This window comes from Dicentrarchus labrax, unplaced genomic scaffold (assembly GCF_905237075.1).
Source record: "Dicentrarchus labrax unplaced genomic scaffold, dlabrax2021, whole genome shotgun sequence".
NCBI lineage: Eukaryota > Metazoa > Chordata > Actinopteri > Moronidae > Dicentrarchus > Dicentrarchus labrax.
In genome coordinates this window covers 12029156-12057006 of record NW_026136715.1, presented here as the reverse complement: position 1 = coordinate 12057006, position 27851 = coordinate 12029156, and the positions used below count along the sequence as shown (strand labels likewise).

General features: G+C 41.8%; 1 protein-coding gene across 2 annotated transcripts in view; it reads left to right on the top strand.

Moving 5' to 3' along the window:
- nkain4 (sodium/potassium transporting ATPase interacting 4) overlaps positions 1-27851 on the top strand; it is a 43740-nt gene that overhangs the window by 5602 nt on the left and 10287 nt on the right. For both annotated transcript variants that reach the window (XM_051424755.1, XM_051424754.1), the window contains exons 2-5: positions 11266-11403; positions 12613-12693; positions 18002-18202; positions 27263-27323. In XM_051424755.1, the coding sequence (XP_051280715.1) occupies positions 11266-11403; positions 12613-12693; positions 18002-18202; positions 27263-27323 (481 nt within the window). The remainder of the gene's footprint in view (positions 1-11265; positions 11404-12612; positions 12694-18001; positions 18203-27262; positions 27324-27851) is intronic.

Here is a 27851-nt window from a genome sequence, read left to right as displayed (position 1 = left end):
ATCTGCTACAAACACCTTCGATTATTATTGAGAGACGCTAGTCTTGCACCACCAAAGCCAACGTTTACTACAGTAGAGGCAACTAAATAAATAATGTAAAGAAAAACAAAGCAATGAAATCGATGCTGAATTGATACAAGCCAACTTATGTCTTAGATTGAAAGCCACACATATTACTCCAGGTTGCACAGTCATGTGGACAAGCTGAATCCTTCTGGCTGAAGTGGTTCAGCAGCTTAGATTTTGGAAGGACGTGGTAATTGATGTTCTGTTACTAGTCATTAGGACTTGGTTAGATTCTTTCATTCATTTGAAGCTCCTGTTCAGACAGTTAAAATTACATGAACATTGATTACAAGCTGCTGACCACAAAACGCAGAAAGCCTGTCAAACACTGCTAAAAAGGTCTCTCTCTTAAAATCCTAAAAATGTATTTTAATTTCCCAGTCCTTTAAAGAAGGTGTGGTGGCCTATTTGTTTTCTTTCCAGAGATGTTATGAAGGTGGGAGATGGAGGGTCGAAGGCTCTAACTATAAGTGATCGTGGGCCACAAAAGAGCTAGAAGTTTGTGTAATTTCAGAAAGGAAGGTCTTAACCCTGTCTTACATTGTCTCTGGGCTCTTATCCTTTTCTTTTTGAAGGGCGAGCAGGTTGCAATAATTAGGTTGTGTGTGTGTGTGTGTGTGTGTGTGTGGATTGTGCTTGTGCTGTCAAATGGACCCCTGGTGTTCAGTGCTGATTGTAGTCTTGACCCAGGCTGTGTTGATTGCTATGCCTGAACAGCCCTCATCCACAGAAGAGTGGACCCTGCCAGGTCTTGCCTGGCCTAAGCTGCAACTAGCAGCCCATCAGAAAAGTTGATTAGACAACAGCCTACAGACAGAGAAAATGCTTGTGTGGATGTGTGTTGTAGGTCACGAGGCAAGGTGACTGCATAATAAATTCACACTCACACCTCAGACTTTTGGAGCTCCCTCCTGTGTGTCATCATCTCACCTGAGAGCCTAATGCAACCTGGGTAGTCAGGGATGAGAAGCACTGCTTGAATGTGTAATGAGTGTTCATGCTCCGCCCCTAACGTGTATCCTTTGTTAAAACACAACAAGGCTTTGTGTTATCTCCCATCCTATTTACCATTTTCTCCCTTGCTGTGAATATGTTTGAATTATTGATCACCACCTGATTTATCAGTAGGGCCAGAGCCACTGGAGATTTAGGGGAGATGCAGATAGAAAGATGGAGAGACATAGAAGGAGAAAAAGGGGGGATGGGTGGCGGTTCGACCTCTCACTCAGGGCCAATTATGAGCATGACCCTAGAGACCTGAGATCTCTATGTTTAGCTTTCCTTTTTCCCCTCTCTTTCCTTTTCTTTCCTTCTCCATCCCTCTTTCTGGTGCACTGTTACCATGGAAACCTTTATGTATACAATAAGATGCCGAAGAGCCTGCAGGAAATAAAAACCAACCTGTCAAAAGGAGACATGGGAATGTATGATGCAAATCTGAGTTAGCGTGCTGAGGAGAGAGACGAGTGCTGGTGGAGGACCTCGGGGGGGTTGGGCTGCAAAGAAGACCGGTCTCAGTACACATCCTTCTCTCAGGACAACTGTCACTCTAAAGATAGCTCTACTTACATATATAGCCTTTAACCTCACCACAAAAACGACCCACCCAAAATGCAACATAGCAGCCAATCAGATGCAGTGGTTTGCTTGGGACCAACTGTCTGAAATGTGCTTATTTCATATTTTTGTCTGAGGTTGCTTGTTAAACAGAGATTAAGCCGGCCACGTTTTATGCTAATTAAGAAGAGGTGCTGACCTTCCTCTTGTGTCTCGACCTTCCCCAGAGTTTGCAGTGAACGCCCTTGCTGTATGCATATTGGTTTATAATAATATGTGTGTTCTTGGAAAAACCATCTCCTCTTTGTCCCCGGTGGCCCCTTTTACAACTGTTCGCCATTTTAATGTCTTCAATTTATCAGACCATTAATTATGTGGTCCTAGCGAAAACCTTGGGCTGGCAAATGTGAGTGTGTGCACATGTGCCTATCCATGCAGAGGCTTGTGTGAGTGTGTCTCTGTGTGTTCCACATCAGTGACACTGCAATATTAAGCTATAATGGAGATAAAAGTAGAACTATTTGCAAGCCCATTTCTCTCTTTCCATTCCAACGGTTCCAGTGGTGTCATTTGTTATAGTGTGGCATCTAATAAATTGCTTTGGGAGCACCACAGCTGGGATGACTATCTTGACAGATCACATTCAGTTGAATGGCTGCAAAGCATATTCGTCTCACTCAAATCCCCCCTACTGTTTTGGGCATTCAGCCCTTGTTTTACAAGCGGCTGATGACTTCACGGATGTTTTTGCTCTAATTGTGTTGTGTGATCTAACGGTTGGACGGCAGAGATGCATACAGCATAACTTCCTCTACCGGTGGATAAAAGATTAAGAGTGATGGTATTATGATGAAAAGAGCAACATTACTGACTCAATTATGGAAAGTAGAGCTGGAGGGCACAAACTGCTGACAGCTGTTTGCCGTTCTTGACTGCGTATACTTGATGAGAATTTCCTCTGTCACAGCTAAATTGCCTACTTGTTAATTGGGGCGAAACCTAAACAGTTTTTGTTAGATCTGGGACATGGCGAGGCAGAAAGAGAGAGGGGATTGGCTGGTTTAAGCTGCTCTCATTTCGTCACTTTCCCTTCCATCCTATCCATTGTTAGCATGTTTGGGTTTTATCCAGCACTGTATTCTTGTCCTGCTTTCTTCTGTCAGTGCCTCTGAAAAATCAAAGTATCTGGGTGTGGTGCAGTCTGCTGTCTCATCTCTCACTTTCCATATGACACCCACACGACAAATAACAAATTTGGAGCCACAAGAAAAGATACAAAACCTCACAAGTGACATTAATCCCTTGGGTTGAGGATGAAATCATAACAACCAGTGCTGCTGCATTCCTCTTCAAGTTGATGCAGCAAAGTCTAAATTAGCTTCTAATAATCCAAACATTGCTGCCACCTTTGCAGATAAACTTAAAAGAAATGTTGGCTGACGGCAAAGTGGAGGAAGAGAGATAAAGGGCGGAAGAGAGACTGCGCGAGATAAGTGTTTTACAAGAGATACCAGCCATGTGAGGAAGGATGTTTGCTGTCACAGTGCAAGAATATGGGTCATATCTCAGCGAACCTTGCTTCATCATCAAGTCAGCGTGTTGATTTTTGTGCTTAAATCCTTAAAATGCTGTCTAGACGGTTTTGTGCTTGCCGTTGTTATCGAGAAAGTGAGAATGAAAGCAGTTTAGACAGATGTGGCACGGGTTAGCTGTTAAAAAGGTTATGTTTTTTTCTAGCGAAAGATTAGCTGTGACTAACATGCAAACAGGACTTAATGTTCCTTTTGTTGGAATTCATGGTACCCTCTTATACACAGTCTTACATAGGCAAGTCTCAATCACAGCTTAAGATAAGATATTCCTTTATTTGACCCACAATGGGGGAACTTATTGATCTAGTTAATCGGCAGTGACAGTCTTATTTACTTTGTATACCAACATATGTAAATATGTAACTGTATTAAGGGGATTATTTAAATCTCCCATTTTTTTTTAAATGTAATATATATTGTTAAAACTGAGCACACTGTAGCTAGATGCCATAATGCACTGTCTTAAAATATAAAGCTACTTTCTTCTGAGCTTTCGCTATACCTTCTACTGCTCTCATCAAATATTTTCGGTACACAGCTGGCCTTTTTCACGGCAGACTTGTCATAGTGGGTAAAACACAGGTGTTACTAATAACATTAACTCTGGCTGCGTTATATTCAAGTATCCCAGTAGGCTGTGAAAGTGAAGGAGCTAAATGGAATTCAGTCATAGTTAATCTTTCCTCGCTGTGACATGTCAAGTATCTTCACAGATTAAAAATATGTTATCTTCACACATTGCGGTATAAAACTATAATGCAGACAGACACCCATGCGTGTGTATTATTTCTAGTCGTGGGGCTAATTGCAAAACCAAGTTTGCAAAGCACTCAGTGGCAAAAAAGCACCCAGGCTTAAGCCCACAAGGACATCTTTCTTCACTTTGATTTATTAATGAGCATTTTTATGTGCTCATAGAGTGATTATATATTGGCATAGTGATTTTGTATTTTAAGTGTTAATTTGTCTGTATTCTAGTTCTTTACTCTTGTTAAGAAACCACGTAGCAGACAGAGATAGAAAGAAAATCAGTCTCTTAGAGCGGGACAACTTTAACCACTAACCAGGCTAGTCGACGGACCCAGACAGGACTAGACAGAGCTCTCAATTGGTCTGAGCATGGACTATTTACTGAGATGGGAGAGCTTCATTCAACGGAACTGATGAAGCTAAAATGAACTAAACTCATCCGCCCTCAACTACTACTGAACTGAACTGAAATCGGTTGTGGACTCCGGTCCAGAGGATGTAAATATCTTAATCTTAAAGTGAGCCACAGTAACATTACAACACAACAGATCACAAAAGTGAATTTTTTGAAGTAGTTTGCCAGTGTCCAGAGGGAGACTCAGTTCTAAGCACTTGCTTTTTATCATGTTTCTTTCCGTGGGATGGATTTGTGTGTTGTGTGTTCCCAACAGCACTGAGAGATTAGCATGTTATTAGCACTAAGAGCACTGGATGTTTTAACATATTTCATCTTTAATAAAGAGCTCTTTGATTCATAGGCTTTCAATTGTTACTTTGCAAAAACTAGCGCTGCAGTGTGCACTTCACTCAGTGTCTGTTTAGCACCACTACCTAAAACAAGTGGTACTTAGTGAAGTACAAAGGGACTAGCCGCTGTGTTTCACTCTGCAGACCATATTTCAAACAGTGAAGAAGAAAGTGGCTTATGAAGGCACCCTACCTCTTAATCCCTGTCTCAGCTCTGCTAGACCAGGCACCACCAAGGGCTATCTATCTATCCAACCCTCCATGCACCCAATGAAAGCCACACACACACGGCATCACACACATAGTGAGATTGGCACCATTAGTTACACAAGGACCAGGCAGGCACCGGAGTATAATGACTTCACCCAGGCGAGAGGTGAAAAATTGGATTGGAGAAAGTTTTTGAGAAGTACTTTACTGCCTGCTGGGAGTCACAGAGTATAGACAAGTCAGGGCAAAGCATGGCACATAAAAAAACTTGTCTCAGTGACTGTCTTTCTCTTTATTTTTATTTGGAATAGAAAAGTCGCTTTGATTTCTCTCAGGATAGTGGTTATTTGGAGTATTAACAGTTCTGTGAGTGTGTGTGTAGCCCTCAATCGGCTTTCCCTGTTGTTTAATCCAATTGCAAAGTGCACTCATTACTCAATGCGCTGGTAGTACACTGTATAAAATGATTGTAAGACGGACATTCTGTTCCTCTTGTACTCAGAAAGCCAAGAACATGGGAACAAGGGCAGTGCTTCCCAAACTTTGTGTCTGGTGACCCCCTAAAATGAAGCTATTTGTATACATATGACCCCTCAACACAGGTTACATACATGTAATTCACAGGCTCAAACTGTCCAAAAACCCAATCTGAAAATAATGTATAATTATTATTTAGTTTATATGCTTCAAAGACTAATTTCTAAAAATGACTGAAAGTATTTTTATGTCCTGACCAAAAAATCTCTAGCCAACTGGTCACTAGACATACAGAGAGGATAATTTTCTGACCAATTTAATATCTGTGAATCAAATAAAAAATAAAGCTCATGATTTACCACATGATTAAAACTGATACCGAGTGCACTCTGATCTGTGCGTGTCTACTCAGATATTAGACATATTGACAAGCAGACTGGAGAACCATGACATACGTAAACCTGATTAGACTATATAAGTATAATGTGGGCTCTGTCTGACTCAGAATGCAGGTCAGGTCTCGGTTGCTTAGAACCATGTGAACCTGCGAGAACCTCTAATATTTCAAGTATGTCACGAGAAAGGTATAAGGAAGAAAGTCTAAAAAAAAATGAACCTGAGTTTGTGTAGCAGAGATGTCCCCTAGAGGGGAAGTTACTACCAGGTGATTTCCATATCTGTGAGGGAAATCAAAACAACTGTGATATGTCAAAACTCTATGAAGAGAAAGACATTAAGAGAGACAAGCCATAAATCAGAGACTGGTTATAATGTATGTATTATGCCCAGTCTCTTCCAGTGACTTCCAGCAGGCAGTAAAGTATGTCTGCCAGTTAAAGTACAAAGCACGTATGAAAAGGAACTGGTAATTTGGATATTACATACAAATTCCCCCTCTGAATTTTATCGTTTTATCATTGGCTAATGCGCACTTGTATCTCTAAGTACAAACAGCCCATTAGCAAAGCCAATGAGATAAGAAAAACAGGAGATAACGTGTTAGCAGAAATTCACCCCTCACATCTCCTGCCACTCCTCAAAGTCATCCTTCTGCCTCAATGTGTGAGTCAGTGTTATATGCTTGAACATAGAGGAGACTGACTCATGCAGCCTAAAGTCATACAGAATGGGCTCACACACACACACACACACACACACACACACACGCACACGCACACAGACAGACCACAGATCCTGATGACACATTCAGTAACATGTTATCAGAGGACATTTCACAGAGGACATGCACAAAAAGACAAACGCTGATGTGATTTATAGTATCTGCAGGCTATGGTGAAAATGAGAGGGTCACCAGTCACCTCCATCCTCTCGCTTAAGGTCCTCTCTCCCTTTTACAACTAACACCTCAACAGAAGTGTGTCCTACCGCTGCATATCACAAACCTGTGACAACACAGTTGAGTTATTAATCATAAACAACTGTCAGGCCACCCTGCCACATGTTTTGGTTTTCTGTTTGAAGTCCCAGTTGGATGCACGGGCAAAGCAAACAGTTTCTCATGCATTTCAGCCACTTATCTTGGGCACACACGCACATCTTAATTAGCTATCAAATGATGCGGATCAAATATTTTTCCCTCTCAGACACGTTCACTCTGATCCTCTCGTGTGTAGCTTCCTTCTTGTTCTTCTTCTTCTTCTTCTTCTTCATGTCATGTTAAAGAAAGTGGAGATGATTAAAATTACAACTTTGATATTCTTATACGCTACATATATATTAGCATACTGTAAGGCGATGTTCTTTATTGTTCTTGTTTGTGTTTGCTCGTTTATGCACACCTCCAGACACTGAGAGAATACACAAGAGCAAACATCATCTAACAGAAAGCAAGATTGAGGTCTACGATCCTTGTTAATAACCTGCTGTCATATGCCTGAAGGAGAGAATAATTTATGGTTTCGGAGTTCTAGGAATAGAGATATAAAAAAAACAACTAGTGTGAAAAGAGAGGGAAGGATGGAGCAAACAAAGGATGGGCAGTAGTGGAGGTGATAGAGAGGCTTGTTGCATCCTGCTGTCGTACCCACCCCCTAATTGCTTAGTATTTATGGTGGGAGGAGTGGTATGTGTGGGCAACATGCTTCTCCACATATACACACCCAAAACCAAAATACACACTAAGAGATTCCGTCACCCTAGAGGGAGTCATTTGTGCTTGCAGGAGGTCGGTGGGAGGCTTTTACGGGCCGTTATGTAGCCGGCTCACTATTCCTGGAAGAGCGTTGGTATCTTTTGATCAAATTCTACGCCACTCTCCAGTAACCTGCTTCCTATGAATTGTTGGCTAATTGTGCCATGTGTGTGTGTGTGTGTCTGTGTGTGTTTGTGCGTGTGCATGTGGGGCAGAGATCTTTCTGTTCTTGATTGATTGTTGTCATCTTGGTGGATTATTGAGTTAGCAGCGAACGTGATAGGCTCACTACAGCATCTCAGAGGAGAGAATACACGTGCACACACACACACACACACACCCACACACACACTCACACACTCACACACTCGCACACTCATACATCCCTCATGCCTATACACTTATTTAATTCAATGACTGGTGGAAATATTTCAGAGAGAGGGTCCATGGCCATGTGTAATGAGTACATCAAGGGATCTAAAGTATGTGTGCTGGATGGATGGAGGTTCATGGTCATTAGCATGGCTATTGGCCTGTACTGGGGCAGCAGTCCATGTAGGAATGCATGTCTGCAGAGGACATAGTGTATGTTTGAATAAAAGTGAGTAGTGTGTAGTGTTGGAGCCAAATATATTAAACTTGTCTCAACAAACCTCAAAATTGTTCCCTTTTTTTTGTAAAAACACATCCAATTTACATTTGCCAAAGATATTTTACAGTTGACCTAAATACTAAATAATACTTGAGTAAAATTTTATTTTGCTGATTAGTTGAAGAAAAGATTAAAATGAGCTTCCCCACAAATTAAAATGTCTTTTTTCTTTTAGTACTAAGTACACCCAGATAAGACCTCGAGAATATTTGAATTCAATTTTTCAATTGGAATAAAAGCTGTTTGACAGATTTTGCAGAGCCTTTGGTTCTCTTTTTTTCCACCAAGGTTACCAGGGGACATTCGGAGCGCTCAGCTCTACTATCTTCAACATGAGAAGAAGAACTGTGCCCTATCTTCCGTCTGATATTGTGTAGCGGTAGCTACAATTAAACACTATGACTTGAAAAATGGTCATAGGAGGTCATATATACAGTATGGTTTGTATTACTTTTAGCTAACTATGTAGGTGAGGTTGACTGTTAGTGAGGTTGCCATTTTTAATTGTCATAAACAGGGGCAGACTGGGATAAAGGCCATTTGGAGGCCCGTTTTTCTATCTCATTTTGTTTTTACGGTCAGAGCTTGTACCATTTAGGTCTGCACTGTTAAATTAATAGTTGTATTTCATTAATTAAAATAATGTACTTACAGCACATTGAAGGCAGGTTTAAGTTGCTGCTATAAACCTCATCTATAAACGCACAGTTTATTGGTTTACATTGGATCCAAGGAATTGTCCTTGCTCGCCTTAAAGTTTTAATTAAAAAGTTAATTGGAATAGGTGTTTTGAAAAAAATATTTATTTCTTAGCAATATTATGTATTATCTGTTTAGCTTAATAGCTGGCCAATCTGAACTTAAAGTGGGTGTGAATGTAGCATTGTCGGTTTCAGAAAGTTACAGAAATTGTCGGACACGCTCTCCTCAAGGTATGGGGGGACAGGGTCTCAGAAGCTACTCAACCCTCCAATAAGCAGTTCTGATGAAGTGTTTTAGATGTCTTTACTGTCGGTGTTAGAGTCCCAGATGGTTGACCAGCTGATGGTAATGTCCACCTCTAATCATCTCAGCATATCCTCATTAATATCACGTGTCACATTTGTTTCTAACATTTGTCCTTCTTTGAATTTGACTGGATCGGAATATAGACTAAATTCTCATTAACATTAGGCCTTATGTTTTATGTCTTTACAAAAGGCTATTGAGCTATCTCTGATGTTTGTCCAGGCATGCGTCTAAAAAGCCATAGAGGATTAATTACTCCACAAATGTTGTCAATTCAAAGGAGGCAGTCCTGTAATCTCCCCAACCAATTTAACTGCAGCCTAGCTGCACCCCATCTTTGCTGTCGTCCTGTATTAGTTTTATTGGGCTCTCTAACCATGACCAAGAGCTGACCAGAAGATGTACGACTCTTTTGACTTTATTCATTTCCTTCAGTCCCTCTATCCAGGGGATAGACCGGGGTTATTAAGAGGGAGGGAGCTCAGTCGTTAAATGTTAACATATGTCCTTTGTGATTTTCTCTGGATTGTCTCTCATCTCTCCATTTATCTGTTTTTTTGCCATTTTTTCCCCATAATATTCTCCCCATCCATCTCAATTTTGTTTCCCAGCCATTATTCGTTCTCTTTTTTGTCCTCCTTCCACCGGAGTGAAAGCTTTATCTTTGAACTGCCGAGCTATTCCTTTACTTTGGTATGATAAGCTTGATGCAGGTCGCAGTTCACTCACCTCGCCCTCAGACGCTTCACACCCTGTCTGTGGAGTGATTGCCCTCCCTGTCTACGCGAAAGGAGTGTTCATTTTTAATTATCACTCAGTATTTGATCATTTCCCTCCCCTGCCTGTCACAATGTCTCATCGGGTTGCTGGTAACATTTCCATTACATTAAGAAGAGCAGCCATGGCTGTGTATCAAGTGTGTGTGTGTGTGTGTGAGTGTGTGTGTGTGTGTGAGTGTGTGTGTGTGTGTGTGTGTGTGTGAATGTGCTCGGCGGTGCGTTCCTATCATTGCAGCAGAAGCGAGATTCCTCCCTCCCTCATCCATCTTCAAGCGCTTGGCTGGAAATGACATGTCGACACACAACGAAACACATCGTTGCTTGAGACACACAAACACACACACACACACACACACACACACACACACTGGGAATAGAATGGAATTGGATTGGCAATGGAATTCTAATTAAATGGTTCGTGTGAGTTCCCCCCTCCCTGTATTTTCCCCCAAATGGCATGCTAATTGAGTTGATGCAAATAGGGACTCACAGTCTTAAAGGTTCAAATTGCTTTGTTTTGTTTTGCAGAAAATGTTGCACGCAAAGAGCTCAGGTAGAGGGAAGGGGGTGGAGAACAAAGAAAGAGGACATTATGAATGAATGAATGCATCTTCTTTATGTAAAAAGAATTGTCCTGAAACCACTGTAAACGTAGGAGTGGAAAGGGTGGGCCTGCATTGGGAAAAGTGGAATTTCTCTTTTCATTGTAGAGGGTTTAACTTTGCTTATGCATGAACATGTGCATGTATACACGTTGTTTGCGAGCACGTTTTTTAATAAGCGCCTAAGCTCACTGCTGTGGTATTATTAAAGAGGGCCCTTGCCTCCCATAAAGTTCCCAGAGTATTCACATTCCTGGAGGCCATTGGCAGGAAGGGTGGAAATGGTGAGCTCCTCTTTAGCTCAGCAGGGGTTGAATCGATAAATCTGTCATTGTTTATTTTATAAAACTTCGTCTTCACCTGTGGGTGCTGCCCACAGTCGGAGGCTAAACACTCAAGCTGTTCATGTCGACTCGCTCAATGTAGAATTGTTGGCCAGTTGCTGTGAGGTGAGAAGACTTTGTGTTTAGTAAACTATGAGGGCTACATGACCAAGTTGCCAGTATGTGTATGTAGGCTGCCAGTTTTCCAGGGCTATTTCATGGACTGTGAAGCTTTGGCAACCCTAGAACATTTCTCGGAGTACACTGTCGCAGCAGGAGAGGCAGTTTGCTTCCAGAACATGTCAACCTGATAACATTTGTCTCTCTTGTTTCTCTCTTTCACCCTTTAGGTGTTGGCTTTAGAAAGACAGGTCTTTGACTTCCTGGGTTACCAGTGGGCCCCGATCCTTGCCAACTTCTTCCACATTATCATTGTCATCCTCGGCCTCTTTGGCACCATCCAGTACCGGCCGCGCTACATTGTGGTGGTGAGTACACATAACTGAAGACTAGTAGTTCACGTCTGTCACATAATCCTATTCCTCACGGTTTTTGTTAAGCAGTGTTACATCACTTTGCATTAGTCCTCTTCCTGTGCATCTGATCTGACATGTTGTTGCCTTTCCTCTCTAATTGCAAAGTGTACTACACTCTCTTGTTCATTGTGCGACACCCTTAAATCACTCTAATCCCATGGTAATTAGGACTAATTAAAGGGGGGTGTGGGGGAGGAGGGTGTGGGGGGACTAAGGAGCTCATCAGATTTATACTAGTTTCTGGACAGAGAAGGTCATTCTTTGAAACACGGTGCAAAGCATGTGCTGCTTTTGTTTGAAAGCTCCAATATAAAGCTTCATAAATGGGTTTTTATGCACTTCAGTTTTTATTTGAAACCATAACATTCATCTTTGGCATTAAAAGCCTATTTTGAGCAGCAGTAGTGGAAGCACAGATGGTGGAATTAATGACAGGAAAAGATTGGGGGTGCGAGATCGAGATAGAGGAAAAGAGAGTAAATAAAGAGAGACAGGGGAGATGTAGAAGGATAAAGGGGAGCCACACAGGATCAGGTGTAGAAACAGAGGAAGCAGGAGTTGCAGGGAGAGGAAGGAAGGAAAGTAGAGCTATTGCCTCATGTCAAGTGGAAAATGGGAGAGTGCAAGCTAAGGGGTTTCGTGATTCAACATGTATGTTTTTACGAAGGTGCCCTCCACTCTTCCTTTGACATTTTAAACGCTCTGTTCATTGTGAGTCAGAAGATTTCACAACCTTTACAATGATGGCTGTCTCTCTCTCAGTGAATACCACCCCATGTCTGTCAACAGTTGGTTGTCTGACTGTACATTTTTATAAGTTGTTAAAGTCGTGAACTTAATTCAGCCTCAGTTGTTTAAAAACCTGTCGCTCCCTCAGGGCTCAGATAGACTTGCTGAACTTACTGGCACCTTTTAAAAAAAAAAAAAAAAAAAAAGTCAGGTCTTAGATACTAATTTATTTGTGTGTATGGTGTCTATCTGTATAGAGCATGCAGTGTTTGTTTTAATGCATGTGTACGTGAGAATATGTGTGCGTGTGTGGGAGGACAACTGACTTTATTTTCTTAAAGAGCTCATTCATTCATCCTACCCTTTTTATTCAGTAGTCATCTATTAAGTTCCATGAGGTTAGGCTAATCTGTCTGTGTCTTTGCCGTCCAGTATACAGTATGGGCCGCTCTGTGGGTGGCCTGGAACGTCTTCATCATCTGCTTTTACCTGGACGTGGGAGGCTTGTCCAAGGTGAGGCATTCAAAATTTCACTGTTTCGCTGTTTTCTCAAAATCTTTCATCATGCATCTGCCAGCCAGGTCTGGTGGCTTTATCTGTACTGTGATTAATGTTCTTTCCTGACTAAGGTCATGGTTGCAGGCTGGTGGGGGAGTGAAGCCTGATTTATATTCTTGTGTCCAAGAGTTGCGCCACCTACACTAGGTGTCTTCTTAGGCACGTTGAGAACCTCGTCATAGCTGACGTACATTTATACCATAGACACAGAAAGTACTTCTTTCTGATTGGCTGGCAGGTATTCTGTTTAAAACCTAAAGACAAATATAAGTTGAGAGTTGAGTCGCATTTCACTTCTAAAGCTGTGCAATAATGCTATAATATAAGTAAAGTGCTTCACTTTTTTAATGCTTTTGCCGAGAAATATGAGATCTATTTTTATTGCATACTGGAGTTTTGAAGCTGAATAAGTTCTACATTCACACACAGGTTACCTTAATCTTTCAGAGGGGGTCACTGCTGACAGTGATCGCCTCAAACATCTCTGCTTTCACCGTCAGTGAAAATATGTTCAGTTCGGTTTTGCCACCACAGCAATGGTGTTATCACTAGAGAACATGGCACATAAATCAGCTGGCAGATTATTCTATAAGAGGACTCTTTAGTGATACATTATCCTACAGATATATATACCTGCTATAGTTAAACTTTCACTGGGTAAAACAACTTATTTTGTGTATCTGAATCTGGTGCAGGTAGAGTTTGTTGATAGGTGGAAAAAATGTTTTCAATAATGGACACATTTGCCTTTTGTGATTCATAGAAAAGCAACAAGAACACTGAGTCTGAGTTTGTTTTTTCTCCTTAACATTTTCAGCTTTAATTCTGACATTGTGGCAATGTTTTTTATTACATCAGGCGTAACTGCTCCAATAAGAATTACTGTCATAAAATATAAAAGTATAATTGAGCATTCTTGAGCTTTATCAGCCCTGAACATACACTGTATTTTAGCTATAATTAGATATAATGCACCGCTTCCAAGTGCTTTTTGCCTATGTCAAGCCTGAATGCTCTGGTGTGAAAAACAAAGGCAACCCAAGTAAACATGATTACTTGCTATCTAATATGAATCCACCAAACTATAAATCACTACCTATGCTTTAGGAATCTGCGCCATACCCACCCACAACTGCCACACCTCAACAGAGATATATAATTTGGCTTTAATGAATGTCTGGGCTCCTTTTAAATTGTTTGTGTGGTGCATCTGTGCTGACCCCCATACACATACACATTTTTTAAAATCTGTATGCACACTTAAATTTAGACAACCTGGAAATTTATCCTTCCTCTCTCCTCCTGTCAAAGTTGTCGTCTCTCATTTATTTCAGACTGCTTCCTGCTCCTTTGATCTCTTTTAATTTATTCCGCGCATTTTGCTGGTTTTATATCTTTTTCATTTCAGCATATTCCTCTCCCCTCTTCTCCCCTCTTAGCTATTGATGGGTATCTCGCCCAGTTGCCTGCCTGACCATTGAGAGTAATGAATTCATGTAGGCAACGTTCATCTCACACCAGTTCAGACAGCCAAAATGGATTTCAGAAACACCTTCCCAAGCTCTGGCGACTTTGTCATTGTGTGATAGACCTTGGCTCCATCAAGTGTGTCAGTCTCTCACTGCATATGTCTACGTGTGTCCACTGTGTGTGTGGTTGTGTGTTCCTGCATGGTTCCTGCTAGAATAATGAGGCTTGTAGGGGCCAGCTGCTTGGGGCTGAGGCTGGGCATTAACCCGACAGATGGAGCCAGCCTGGGCTCCCAGCTCTGCATATGGTGGCCAGGAGGAGAGCTGGCTAATGGAGCACACACACACACCCACCCACCCACACCCACCCACACCCATGCACACATGCACGACCAAACTTGGCACATTCTTGCCTTCTGAGAGGTCCCCAACACATTTTATCATAAAACGGAGTCAGCTAATTCTGTCTGACTTGCCTCGACCGATGTTGACAGGACTGTTATGGAGGGTGTGTGTAAGTGGTTTGTGTAGCGGTGACAAGGCCCTCGAAGTGAGGGGGCAGGTTGTCTGAGTCATATGCCACATGCTCTGTCACCTCCTATTGATCCCTTATCCCCTCCCCCACGGTGCAAGACAGACTGACAGACAGACCCCTGCTACTCTACACACACCTCTGTTTCAAAGAGTCCCCAGTCATTCACTGCCTCGCTTTTTATTCATTCTCTCTCACACTCTGCGCACAGTGGCTGCAGGCATAGAGATTTTGGACATGTCTGCACGAAGCTTTCTGAATTTGAAAAAGCCTCCCTCGCTATTTTTGTATTTCACAGTCTGTAACTGAGCTTTTTGAAAATATTTTCAAATAAATAAATATCCAGCTTAGGGAGTTAACATGGTACACATCACGTTGGCGTGTTAGCATGCATTTAACTCAAAGCACTGCTGTGCATGAATACAGTCTCACAGAGACACCGGCATGGCTGTAGACATCTTGTATATAGACAGGGAGATTTGTTTTCACAGCCAGTACAACATAAAAAGCTAAACCTAAATTGATCTGATTAGGGATATCAAAGAATTCACATTCAATTTGACTCAATAAAATGCTATCAAACCCCAATGCTGCTCCAGAGTGAGTGAATTTGTATTTAGTGTGAATTGATTATTATGCCTAAACTGCTCCTGTCTCTGTGCTCGCTCATTTTGATTGCCAGTATAACTGATCACAGATAATACAGGTGTTATCAATAACATGTATTCATGTTTATTTTGTGAGCATTAAGGTTAAGGTAGCACTTATGAGCCATGATCAGATCACAGGTTTTATACTTTATTGGGTGTTTGACAATAGAAAAACATGTCTAAGCAATCAACAAAATTGTGTTTTCATCTAAGCACAATATGAGTGAAATACACAGTTTTACTGTTGCTATCCTCTGTCTCGCCCCCACACAGTGACAGCAGACTTTATTTTAGAGATGATGGCAGACCACCCTCCTCCTCTAGCTCCTGAATCAATATGCAACCACTGTGCATGCACACCTTTTATGAAATGTAAGTAAATATGAGAGACTCATCAGAGCCAGAGGAGTCTACAACACCCTCAGTTAGCTACTCAAGTTTGCTCCCTGATGTGATCACATAAATAGACAATAACGCTCTGTTGTATTGATCCTCATTTTGCATTCAATACACAGGATGAACATACAGAGGCACCTCTGACCAAAGTGTTTCTGCATATGAACAGTGAAGGGCTAGGTCAGCAGCCAGTATTTTGTAAACCACTGCATGTAGACACAAATAACAACATAAAACATTGAAAAAAATAAAGTCAAATGACCTTTTTCAAAAATAGAAAAAGTACACTGGCAAAAATTCCAGAAATATGACTATTACATCTTCCAGCTAAAGTGATCTTTGTGTCAAAGAACTGAGAGATGGGGGAGAGGGCAGGAATGACACAACATAAACTCTCTTCTCTGTATTTCAGAAACAATAAATCAAGAGAAATTAGATTCTAATCATTTGATGTTTAGCTTTATAGAATGCCTCATGTCTCTAGTGACTCCACTAACAAGGTTGTGTCCAAATATGTATTGACTTTTGTTAAAGAAAATAGTTTGAGCAGTATCAGTAGACTAACCTTGAATCAATGATATGGAGGGATTGATTTGTTCTTTGGGGTGCATTGAAGCATAACAATAACACTCCTGACAGTAAGTTGCCAAAAGCTTCTTGAATATCGACTGCTGACGTACAGCAGTTGTGAGTGAGGCTACAGCTTGGATAGAGATGGTTTCCCTAGCTCGCAGGCTCAATCAATGCCATCTGTCAAGTTATTAGTCTTCACAATCCTACCTATTGACCTTCAGCCGCCCTTGTTTTTGTGACTGTGTGAGAGAACGAAAGAGCGAGAAGGAAAATGGAGACAAAGGGTGATGAAGAGTGATTGTGAGTGACTCCTGTTGATTTTATTTCCACTGAATGCATAGATCTGTTGTTGAAAGTTGTTTCTACAAGTGATATGTTGTTGATGTGTACGTTGTTAAGTGTGAGTGGGGGTGGATTGGAATCAGAGATGTTTCCTGACAGCACTTGGCTCTGTTAATAATGCATGTCTTGTCACTGAGGGGCAGATGCGGGGGTTAGATTGCTGTATTGGGGTATTGATTGGTGTGAGCGTCTGTATGTGTGGGCTCATATGGCTGTGTGCAAATTGAACATTGCCAGGGTGCACAAGAGTTACATGTATAAAATGCTGGATATAATGGTTAAAAACTCACATACATCCAGTGGTATCTAGCCATAGTTGCAGATAGTTGTGGTTTTATCTGCCCTGGTTTTGCGATATATCTCTGAGAGTTCTGCTCCCCCACCTAAATACAGTTGAGGTGAATGAAGTTTCATTTGTAGTGCTCACGAAAAACAGCAACATCTATTTCATGAAACAACGTCCCTGTTACTCTGGACAAACCACAAAACACACAGTCAGCTGTTTTCATAGGGATTATTTATTCACCAGAAAGGGGTTCCAAAGGAAACTGTTGACTGTGAGGTCTGTGGATTATCCTGAGAAACACACACATACATGGTTTCTGCAAATACCCATTGCTGTTGTATGTAATTTTTCATCCTTTTAAGCACCACAAACAGAATTCTGTTCACCGCGGTTGTATAGGGGTGATCGCTAGCAGCATGGCTTTAGGTGATAGCAGTATCAGTCGAACCAGTGCTTTGATCCAGACTGAAATATCTCAACAACTATTGGATGGATTGTACAGACATTACATTCTAATGACTTGTGCTCTAGCACCACCATCACTTCAAAATTTTAATTTGTATGACCCTTGGTTTATAACCAAATACCTGTAAAAGTAATGACATTCCCATCAGCCTCAGCTGCACAGTGTGTTTAGTGCTACACAGCATAATGGTAGTATGCCAATCTGCTTAAGTAAGATAGTGAACATTATTCCTGCTTCGGAACAGCATGTTAGCATTGTCATTTTAATGCTTGCATTTAACTAAAAGCACCACTGTGCCTTAGTACAGCTTTCCAGAGCTGCTAGCATTGTTATAAGTCTTCTTTTGCCTGTGGTTTGTAACTGAATAAACCAACCCTCTGAGCAAAAGAGAACAGCCATAAGAAAAATCCAACATCTACCACAGGTGTCCAGAGATAAGCTCCATGCCTCCTGTACAACATGGTTTGCTCATAAAGAATGCATGAACGTACATCATAAGTAATGAATGGAGTCCAAGCTAAGAAGTTAGTGTTTTTCTTCTCCTTCCAGGACAGTGACCTGCTGACTTTTAACATCTCAGCCCATCACTCTTGGTGGAGCGAACACGGGCCAGGCTGTGTGAGAAAAGAGATGCCGCAGGCTCCAGGCGTCCGCACCACAGAGAGCCACTCCTACATCACTGTCATGGGCTGCCTCATGGACTACCAGTACATCGAGGTTGTGCATAGCGGCACACAGATTCTTGTTGCTGTAAGTACATGTGACTCTAGATTCTATTCACATACATATACATGTGTGAACATGTCACAGGAACTCATCATATTACATACTTAACAGTGGCAGCAACCTCCCTCACTATGGGATTTTATGTACGTGAAAGGTGAACATGATAGAAAGGAAGGTGATGTTTTTGTTTGCCTTCAAGCACTTTTCTCAATATAATTCCACAGTGGTCTGTTATTTTGTCTATCGCAGCCTCCCTTCCTCTGCCCCGGTCACCGAATGAAAAATTGATCTGTTGTTTTGTCTGGCTGAGACTCAGACCTGCCAGCTGCTAACAGGTTACTCAAACACTGGAAGGACTGTTATTGTCCTCTTTATACAGCTCTGTATGAATACACTCACATCCTGCCAGCATGCGCATTTGCACACACTCATGTATAACTGACTAACCTCATATTGGACGGGGGCCAGGATCCTCTTAGTTGCCAGCACAGCACGTACTTTGGTTCAGACATGCACATTACACACACTTACTCACAGTAGCATTCACTTACACAAACTCTGACTTCATTGCAATGTACATAAACACGCTCAAACCTATTTTTCACACTCGTCACATGAATGCATGTGGAGTGTGATTTAATGAAGGCTGTTGGTGACCGAGAGAAAGAGAAAGCTAATACACAGCAGCTTCATCAGCCTTCAGAAGGTTTCAGAGTCCTGTTGGTTTTCATTCTCATCATCTAATCTTGAACTGATTTACACCTTGGAGAGCACAGTGAATGCAGCTAACTACATGGTGGATTAGAAAACTAGCAGAAGAACCCAGTGTTGAGAAGCACTGGATTGTAATATTCATCCCATCACCCCATGGAGAAAAGTAATAAAATAGCTGACCTCAGTTGATAGCCCCAACTCTCACCAAACCTCATTAGCCCTTGCACTTTTGGCAGTGAATTGGTTTATTCCTTGCCTCACATGGACTTTTTGAGAGATGGCGAATCTTTCTTGCCAGCATTTTTACATGGTATTGTCCAACCAAGCATCAACAGCATCTCAGTGGAACAGCTCCCGAGAGGAGCAGGGAAATTGCTACTGAGATCCCAGCGTCACAAATGGCATCATTTTCCTTGTATCCTTGCTTCCTCTCAGGCTAAAAGCAGAGCACCACTTAGGAAAATGGAGTCCTTTGAGATGTCCTCTCTTGTTTTGGTGTGTCCTTTTTCCTCTTCGATGGAAGAGAGGCCCAGGCAGAAATAGGGAGTTGAAGGCATGAATGAAAAGAATAGAAAGAAAGTGGGGTGTCCCTTTGTCTTTGTTAAAGGGGTTTCAAGGTCGCCATGAGAGGCCATTAAATATTTAGTTTGGGCTCCAAGGAGCACGTTTCATTAAGATGAAAAATGTGGATCCATTGGCCAGTAATGGAGGCATCATTGTCATCTATCTGCTCAGATTCATCACGAGCTAGAAATAAGCCATTTAGAAGCGAAGCTTTAGATTTGGTAAAGTCAGCCCTGTGTTGTTGCCGCTACAGGCTACATTCACCCAAAAAGTAACTTCAAGGTTTAAAGGATGAGCTTGAAGTGGAGGCAACCTTTTCTAACTGGGATAATGTATTATTCATTGATTCATCACTGAGGGGAGTATTTTGATCCATCTTTGCCCTTATCTTATTCTTTGTTACCTTCACTGAAACCCAGCTCATCCATCCATCCTACAGAATATATTGCTATTAGATGTCTTTGGTTTTCTACTATTGTCATAATAATGACTGATTTCCCTGTCAAATGTAGTCAGCAGAAAATCCACACACACGTTTTCCCCTCTCGCTATCCTCCCATTATCCTGTCTTCTTTCGCTCCTGTGCACCGACTTCACTGTTAAATAAAACAGTCGAGTCTGAAAAAACATCACCAGTGAGATGGAGGGTAGTTAGGAAGAAAGGTATGAGTGGGGAGAAGAAAAATTGTGCAAGATGTGATATTCAGTTTACATCTGTAGATATAACTCTTACACACTAAAGGGAGTAGTGAGGGGTGTCAAGACGTTGTCAGGGCTGCTAAGCTTCTTATAAAACAGCCAGAGAGAGTGCGCACACACACACACACACACACACACACACACACACACACACACACACACACTCAGATATCATTTAGCATAGGTTATTGCTGCCACAGGCAATGCTTTCTTCTGTTGCCTCTCTATTCCCTGGGAACCTGCACTGAGAGGATTGTGTGGAAGTTGATAATGTGGGGAACGACAGTCTGCGTCATTCTCTTGTTCCATTCCTCATTTCCCCTTTTTTCATCTATCCTCCCACCATTCACAATCTCTCTGCTCTGTCTGTCTTCCTGTCTCCTTTTCCTGCCCAGAACTCACGCTGTTTGACCTTCATGTCGATCAAATTCCACCAAGTTAAATGACAAACATGACAGTGCACTTCTCTCTCTTCCCTGCGTTTCTCACCCACTGTCACTTTTGCTCCTTCGCTTGTTTTCTCTGGAGCTTACATGGTTCTTTCATGTCAGTCTACTATCGTGTTAAAGTGCGGCTTGTTTAACACCAGGGTTGTGTGGGGGACAAACAACGGCCCCTGGTTGATTAGAGGGGTCTCTTCAGCAGGCCTGGCGTGGGCAGACCCCTATGATTACTGCCCGAGGCTGTGCTTTCCTATATGGTCTGGTGTGTGTTTTGTGGTTGTTGAGGTTCACTCAGTTCAGCTGCATGAAAACAGCATGCCCCCACCCCCTCACTCATCCAAAAGGTCAGGGAGCTCTCTTTGATAAGTCCATTAGTCCATGTTGTGGTTTCAAACTCTCATGCTGAACCGCCATCGCCACTTTGGTGGATATGTCCTTTTTTAATTTGCATGTATGCTGCATGGGGAGCCAACTGGAGGGATCTTTGATGTGCTTGTATTTGAAGTCCAGTAATATGTCCAGAATCCAGTAAATGGCCATGCATTGTCTAGTATAATAATAGCATTAAGCACCTCTCCAATATGTCAGCGCTGACATTGCATTGTAACTGCACTGTAAGTTTTACAGCATCTGCTTCAAAGGATTATAAAGATCCCAGGATTAAAAGACTTACGATGCAGTAGTGAGCAGTTATTAGGTCTACTGGCTGTTGCCAAAAACAGGGAGGAGAAGAGAAAGACCTCAAGACCAGAAGAGGGAATTAGTCTCCAGTGGGCCACTGAATATTGTGTCAGGCTACTCGATACATAATAAAAACATGACTGTCCGCCATTATACTTCAAAGGCTGTCTCTGCCAAGAGCTTTAATTGTTAATCTGTTTGCAGGGAAATGGATTTTCCTCAGATTAATTTTGCTCCAATATTTGGTCTTTTTAAACTTACGAGAGTAGGCAAGAAGAAGAAGAAGTGGGAAATGAGATGAACTTAAGAAGTGGAAAACAAGCAACATTAAAGGAGTAAACCTTCTCTAGCGGCATGCTTGTTTTTCTTTTTGCTTGTTCAGTGAGTACTGGTTGTTTTATTTACCAGCCTGTTTCGCGCGTTTCTTGGTCCAGAGAGCCCCATTTTTCTCCCATTCACTAAGTCCGACCTCATCTAAAATCCTCTGTATGGGGCAGCATGCGAGGAACGAGCAGTGTTTTCTTTCTCCATGCAGCTTTTATTTCTGCATGGGCAGCCTTTCGTAACAGTGTGCCATGGTTTTTTTGATGTGGAAGATGCAAATCAGCACCATAGAAACCTAACAACCCCATGTGGTCCTATGTAAGCTATATAGTGCGCTCACATGTGGTGGAGGGGGCTGGTAGAAAAGAACAGGTGTATGTGGTCTCTGCAGTCCCTATCTCATCATGTTTTGTCATTAAACATGCAGCTGCCCACAAACGAACACACACATCTAATTTTCTACAGAGACGCCTGCTCCTTTTTGTGAGGCAGAAAGTCCTGTGTAATTAACCTGCAAGACAATTGCACCACCCCCTCTCCCTCTTTCTTTCTGCTCTTCCTCTCTCCTATGTGACATATTTTACCTACGAATTCCTTTCATTATAGTACACTTACTGAATTTTCAACTGACACTGAGCCACAATCAATAGTGTGTTAATTAGCTTGTAGATCGACTCAGATATCCATCACTGCGCGCGCACACACACACACACACACACACACACACACACACACACGTGCAGAGGCCAGTGGGCTGTGGAAGGGAGGCATGTCTAAATTCATATGAAGTCATAATTCTAAAAATACAGCTAGATATAGAATATATACACTATACAATTATGAAATGATTGATTCATCTATTAATTAATTAATTTTTTTATAATTGATTAGAGCCCCTGACCTTTCCTTTAGTGCCATCATCACGTCAACATTTCAATTTGTCCAGCGAGCTAAGCTAATATGGTAAACAATATACCTGCTTAGATCAGCATGTTAGCGTTGTCATTGCTGGCCTGTTAGACCTTAGCATCTAACTGCAGCTGTACATGACCATGGCTTTTTGCTTGATAAATTTAGTTTATCATAGTAACTGAAAAGAATACACAGTTCTAATCATGAAATAGATTCATGTCTAGTGGACTGATGTTGCAATGTCAAAGGTGGTTATGTGTCTTTATGGACTGGCACATTTAGTATAAACCTGACCTTCATTAGCCTATGCAAATACAAGTAACCTTCTTTTCTAGTACAGCAGCTGGCCTTTTTCTCACCCACACACACACACATGAATGCCTGAGCCTTGAACTTCTTTTCGCCCTCATTATCTAAGAGAAGAAACAGATAATGCTGACCTATCACAAATACCTCCTTTAGTTTCCTCTACAACGTTGTAAATAGTAAATGAAGCCCCACTGGAAGACGGCTTTGCTTTTGATGTTTTCCCACATCGAGCGCTGAACTTTTTGTGCCCAGTTTTCTGTTTACTTGCTTCCTTCTGTCACTTGTCCAGATCACCGTTCACTGCTCAACCACCGGCAGAGGAGGAGACAGGAGAAAGGAGCATGGCACTTACTGTTAGAGCAACAATAAAAGACGGACACATCTATGGGTGGTGAAATAAGATGACAGAGGAGATCTGCAGATCGAGCGGTGATGTGGAGATCTGTGTATAGAAAGTGACTAACACAAAGAAAAAGTTCAGAGTGAAAGAAAAAAAAAAAGATTGACAGCTAAATGATTTGGCTTTGGTGTGGCATGTCCTCATAGACGGACTAAGATTGAGCCTCAGAGGACATGCGTGGGCTTTATGAGCTTAATTAATTTGACATTAGTCTCTAAAATGATCCCTGAACTCCAAGTGACAGGGGGAAGTCAGAAAAAAAGCTGTGGACTGTGTGTGTATGGGTGTTTGAGAGAGAGAGAGAAAGAGAGGGAGAGAGGATTTATTAGCATTATTTAAGGCCATTTAATATTCACGGATATATAAGTGGAATTGTCACTTTTTATTGAGGACACTGACCTATATTGGCTAAGGGCAGCAATGCCTCCAGCAAAAAGCTACTGAGTTCACTTCTCTGATCATATTAACTCACTGGTCATCAAACTAAAAAGTACCGAAGCCATAGAAAGGAAGACTAGAAGACGAAGTGGTTTAAGATCAGCCCATGGTTGGACTGTCTCAAAAGGAAAAGTGGACACGAGTGAGTATATTATAGACCACGCGTCCAGACTTTCTTGCTGTCAGCAGTTATAAGCCGAGGAGTGAGAAATTACTGATTTCCCATTACTGAGCAATGACAGGCACAAGGTTTGACATATACTGATTGAAGGTATTAAATTTCATGAAATTTCTGGTGTGTTGGATTTGTCTATTCATAACTGCTATTTATGAGCAGGGAGACTAAAAGTAGCTACAGTATCTACGTCGTATTGTGTGGTTTTTATCCTCAGAGCCAATAGCTCGTCTTTAGATTTAAAATTGCCTTTATATTGTTTCTGTCCATCTTTGTGATATCCCTGGTTGTCAAGAAAACAGCTGTAGGAAGTGAGAGCTTCACTCTTTCCTCCCCTCCATTCTTGTTCTTTCTCACACATGCATCCATAGAGACAGGTGACAAATTAATGGAAAACCTTTAGTAAATTAAACATAAGGAAAGCCTGTACACACACAGGGTCGCTGAATGGTTTGATGAGCAGGAAAGTGATGTGAATTATATCCTATGCTATCATATGAACACGTATAGGAGATTTTAGACCAGTGTGTTACTGAGTGTTGACTAGAAACAGGTTTCAGGTACCTGTGAGTGGGTGAAATACAAAGCAGGGGTCTATTTCACCAAATTTGCAACTTGCAAGCTGAGACTTGCAACATGAGATAATTTCCTCTCACTTTAATTGTGACAAGTTTCTCTCATCAGAACAAACACCACTCTAGCGCCGTGAAGGTCTAGAATTCTTCTCCTATTTGCGACCGACCGCCATTTGTGAAAGGCGATGTTGACACCATTTGCCGTCTGGGGGTCAGCACAAATTGCCTTTGTGAAACAGGCCCCATTAAGGTGGTTTGAGTAATACATCCCCAAGTTTAAAAACTTACCAGACACTAAAACACTGAGCAGCATTTTATGATACTACAGACAGGATTTTACTACTCTAGTAGTTATCATGGCAGCAATTATTTTGTCCTCTGTCTCAAAGATCAACAGGTAAACAGTAGAATTACCCTGTTCATGTTACAATGTAATCTACCAGGAATGTGCTCTTGCATGATTGGCAAACACAGTGTGTTTCCATACGAAGGCACATTGCATTGCAGCAAAAGTGGAGCTAGGTTAATTTTTTTTGGTCGACCCTTTGTGGTTTTTTTCCGGTTAATTTACACTCCCGCTTTGTCAACACAGTGGTATCATTGAAATGAATGAGAGGGGCTGTGATTTTCTACATAGGATTGTTTTTAATGGCCTGAGCATGGCCTGATACCATATTCTCCACTACAACCATCAAAACACCAATTGAGAGAATATATTTTGGAAGAATGCTGGTCGTCCATCCAGTGGAGTTCCACACTTGCAGCCCTTTATGAAAATTAAACAGACGTGCACTCATGCATAGATATTAAGTCATACAATCACACACTCTGTGCACACTTTCACAGGAAAAACACACATGGGCACACACAGACACAATGCAGTTGAAAACAGGGTGTGCCCCCTCCTGTTAACACCATCTTGTGTTTGACACTGGCTTTATACATATGCTAATTCACCTCCATTTCACCGCCACTGTAATGGATGGGGTGAGACCAGCAATTAGATACTAGAGAGAAAAAACCGAGTGAGAGAGAAGCATAGAGAAGTTATGTATCTTATCTAGCCCACACAGAGACAGACCCATTTTCTTTTCTACTAGACTCCACACCTGAGTTTCATTCATAAATAAAACATTTAATCTACATCTGGATGAACTTCAATAAAGGCCAGATGTATTGTACATATGAAAAACATAATAAAAGCCAAATGATAGAAATGAAAGACCTGCACACGGCACATAATCTTTGTTCCTCTTATAATTACATAGGCCAAGTTAAGTTATAGGTTGAATGAATGTTACATAAATAGTCACCATCACGCACAGTCAGTCCCCCCTTGGGTTTTGTGTTTGTGTACCCAGTGTGCGAGGAGGGCAGCGTGCCCGACGCTGTTTTAATTGGCATGGCAGAGTGCCAAATGATGGATGGAGAGCTGGGTGGAGAGAGACTGTCTCTCGGTGTCTGTTTCTGAGTCGATGACAGCCATCTGCCAGTTCCACAGGCTATTCTCAGCACTGTGTGTCGGAGTACAGTCACTTGTGTGCTCGCTCTGTTGCTTTCTGGTGTGTTTGTACATATGAGCTAATACTGTGTGTACACTCTAGAAGCCCTGTCAACTCAGAAAGCATTGTCAGTACAGATATTACAGTAAAGTAGTGTAGTAGTGCTAATAGGTTATCACCTTTTAAGTTGATGTGACACATTTTTTTAGCAAACCGTTACACATTCATTGTCCAATATTCAATCTCGTTGTTGCTCTAATTTTGGCCTGCACCAGGGGAAATGTCTGGCTCTTCAGCAGCTACATGCTCCCTTATCTTCACCAGCTAGTCACTAACTTTGTGTGTCTGCTGCTGTGTGGTGCTGCTGTTGATTAGAGCGGTGAGCCTCAATCAAAACAGCAAAGTTTTGGGCAGGAAAACTAAAACAGTGAGCTGAAAGATGAGATAAAGCTCTGTGTAGTTGAAGAGGCCTGCGGAGTCGGGTGATAATTGTGTCTGAGAATTCACATTATACGTTATATGTTTATTTGATCCATTATTTAAAAAATATTGATTATAGCTACTTTAAAGGAAAATAGTGTAACATTTAGGAGGATCTATTGGTAGAAATGGAATATACAATTCATAGGTATGTTTTCATTTGTGTGTAATCACCTGAAAATAAGAGTTGTTGTTTTATTTACCTTTTTAGAATGAGCAAGGTCCTTTTCCACGGAGGCAGCCATGTTGAACCGCAATGTTTCTACCATAGACCAGAATGGAAAAACCCGATACTGGCTCTAGATAGGGCCTTTTGCAAGTTGTGTGTGATTTCTCCTACGTGCTTGGAATGGGAGGGTGAGGCGAAAGCGTAATCTGAGATTCCACTAAATCCTACACACTGGTCCTTTAAAGCTGCAACTAGGAATTGTTTATTTTCAATTCATCTGTTGATTCCTTTTTGATGATTGATAAATTGTGTAAACAGAAAATAGACAGAAAATGTTGTGTTGCTTGCTTTGCCCAAAACCTAAAGATATTAAATGTACAATGTTCTAAAACCACTCTTTATATATGGTTGATACTATTGCTTGTTTATTAAAACTGTTTGCTGCTCATTTTCTATCAAATAATCAATTTCCACTCGTCCTGCACAGTGTTTCATCATCCGCCCGCTGGGTGATCCCTGAGAGCACACAGCCTCCGTCTCTCAAATGAAGGCTGTATCCCCCCCAAAAAACTCACTCTTTTTCCAGATGCTCTGTGTGATCTTTTTTTTGTTCATCAAAGCAAACACACAGCTGTTTATCAACTGCACACTGCCAGCTCTTTGGAGTCTAACCTCTCCTGTTTGCTTGTGTGTTCACAGCTCCTGGGCTTCGTGTACGCCTGTTATGTTGTCAGCGCCATCACTGAGGAGGAGGACAGCTGTGAGTCGCTTAACCTTACCCTTACACACACACACACACACACACACACACACACACACACACACACACACACACACACACACACACACACACACACACACAAAAATTCTTGAGATGGAGCATTGTATCAACTAATGAATCACACACACACAGACCCACTCACACAGATGAGATGGAAGACACCAGGGTTGAGGAGAACAAGGCTATACCTTTCTTCATCTCCCTCTTCTCCTATCCCACCCCACACATCACCGCTCCAGCTTTCCCCTTTCTGCCCCCCCTCCCCCACACCAGCTGGGCCCTCTCTCTCTCCCTTCAGAACCAAAGGAGCCATGTGTTCCCTCTCCACACCTCCTTCAGCCCATTCTTTCCTTTCTCTTTCACGTGTTACGCTTGTCGCCTCATCTCTGCCCCTCGTCGGTCTGTGTGGTCCTCGCTGTTGTTTTAAACCTCCTTTAATGTACTCTGGCTTTCACTTTTCTCACTTTCTTCTCTCCGCTTGTTTGTCGGTGCAGCTGTCTGTTGCCT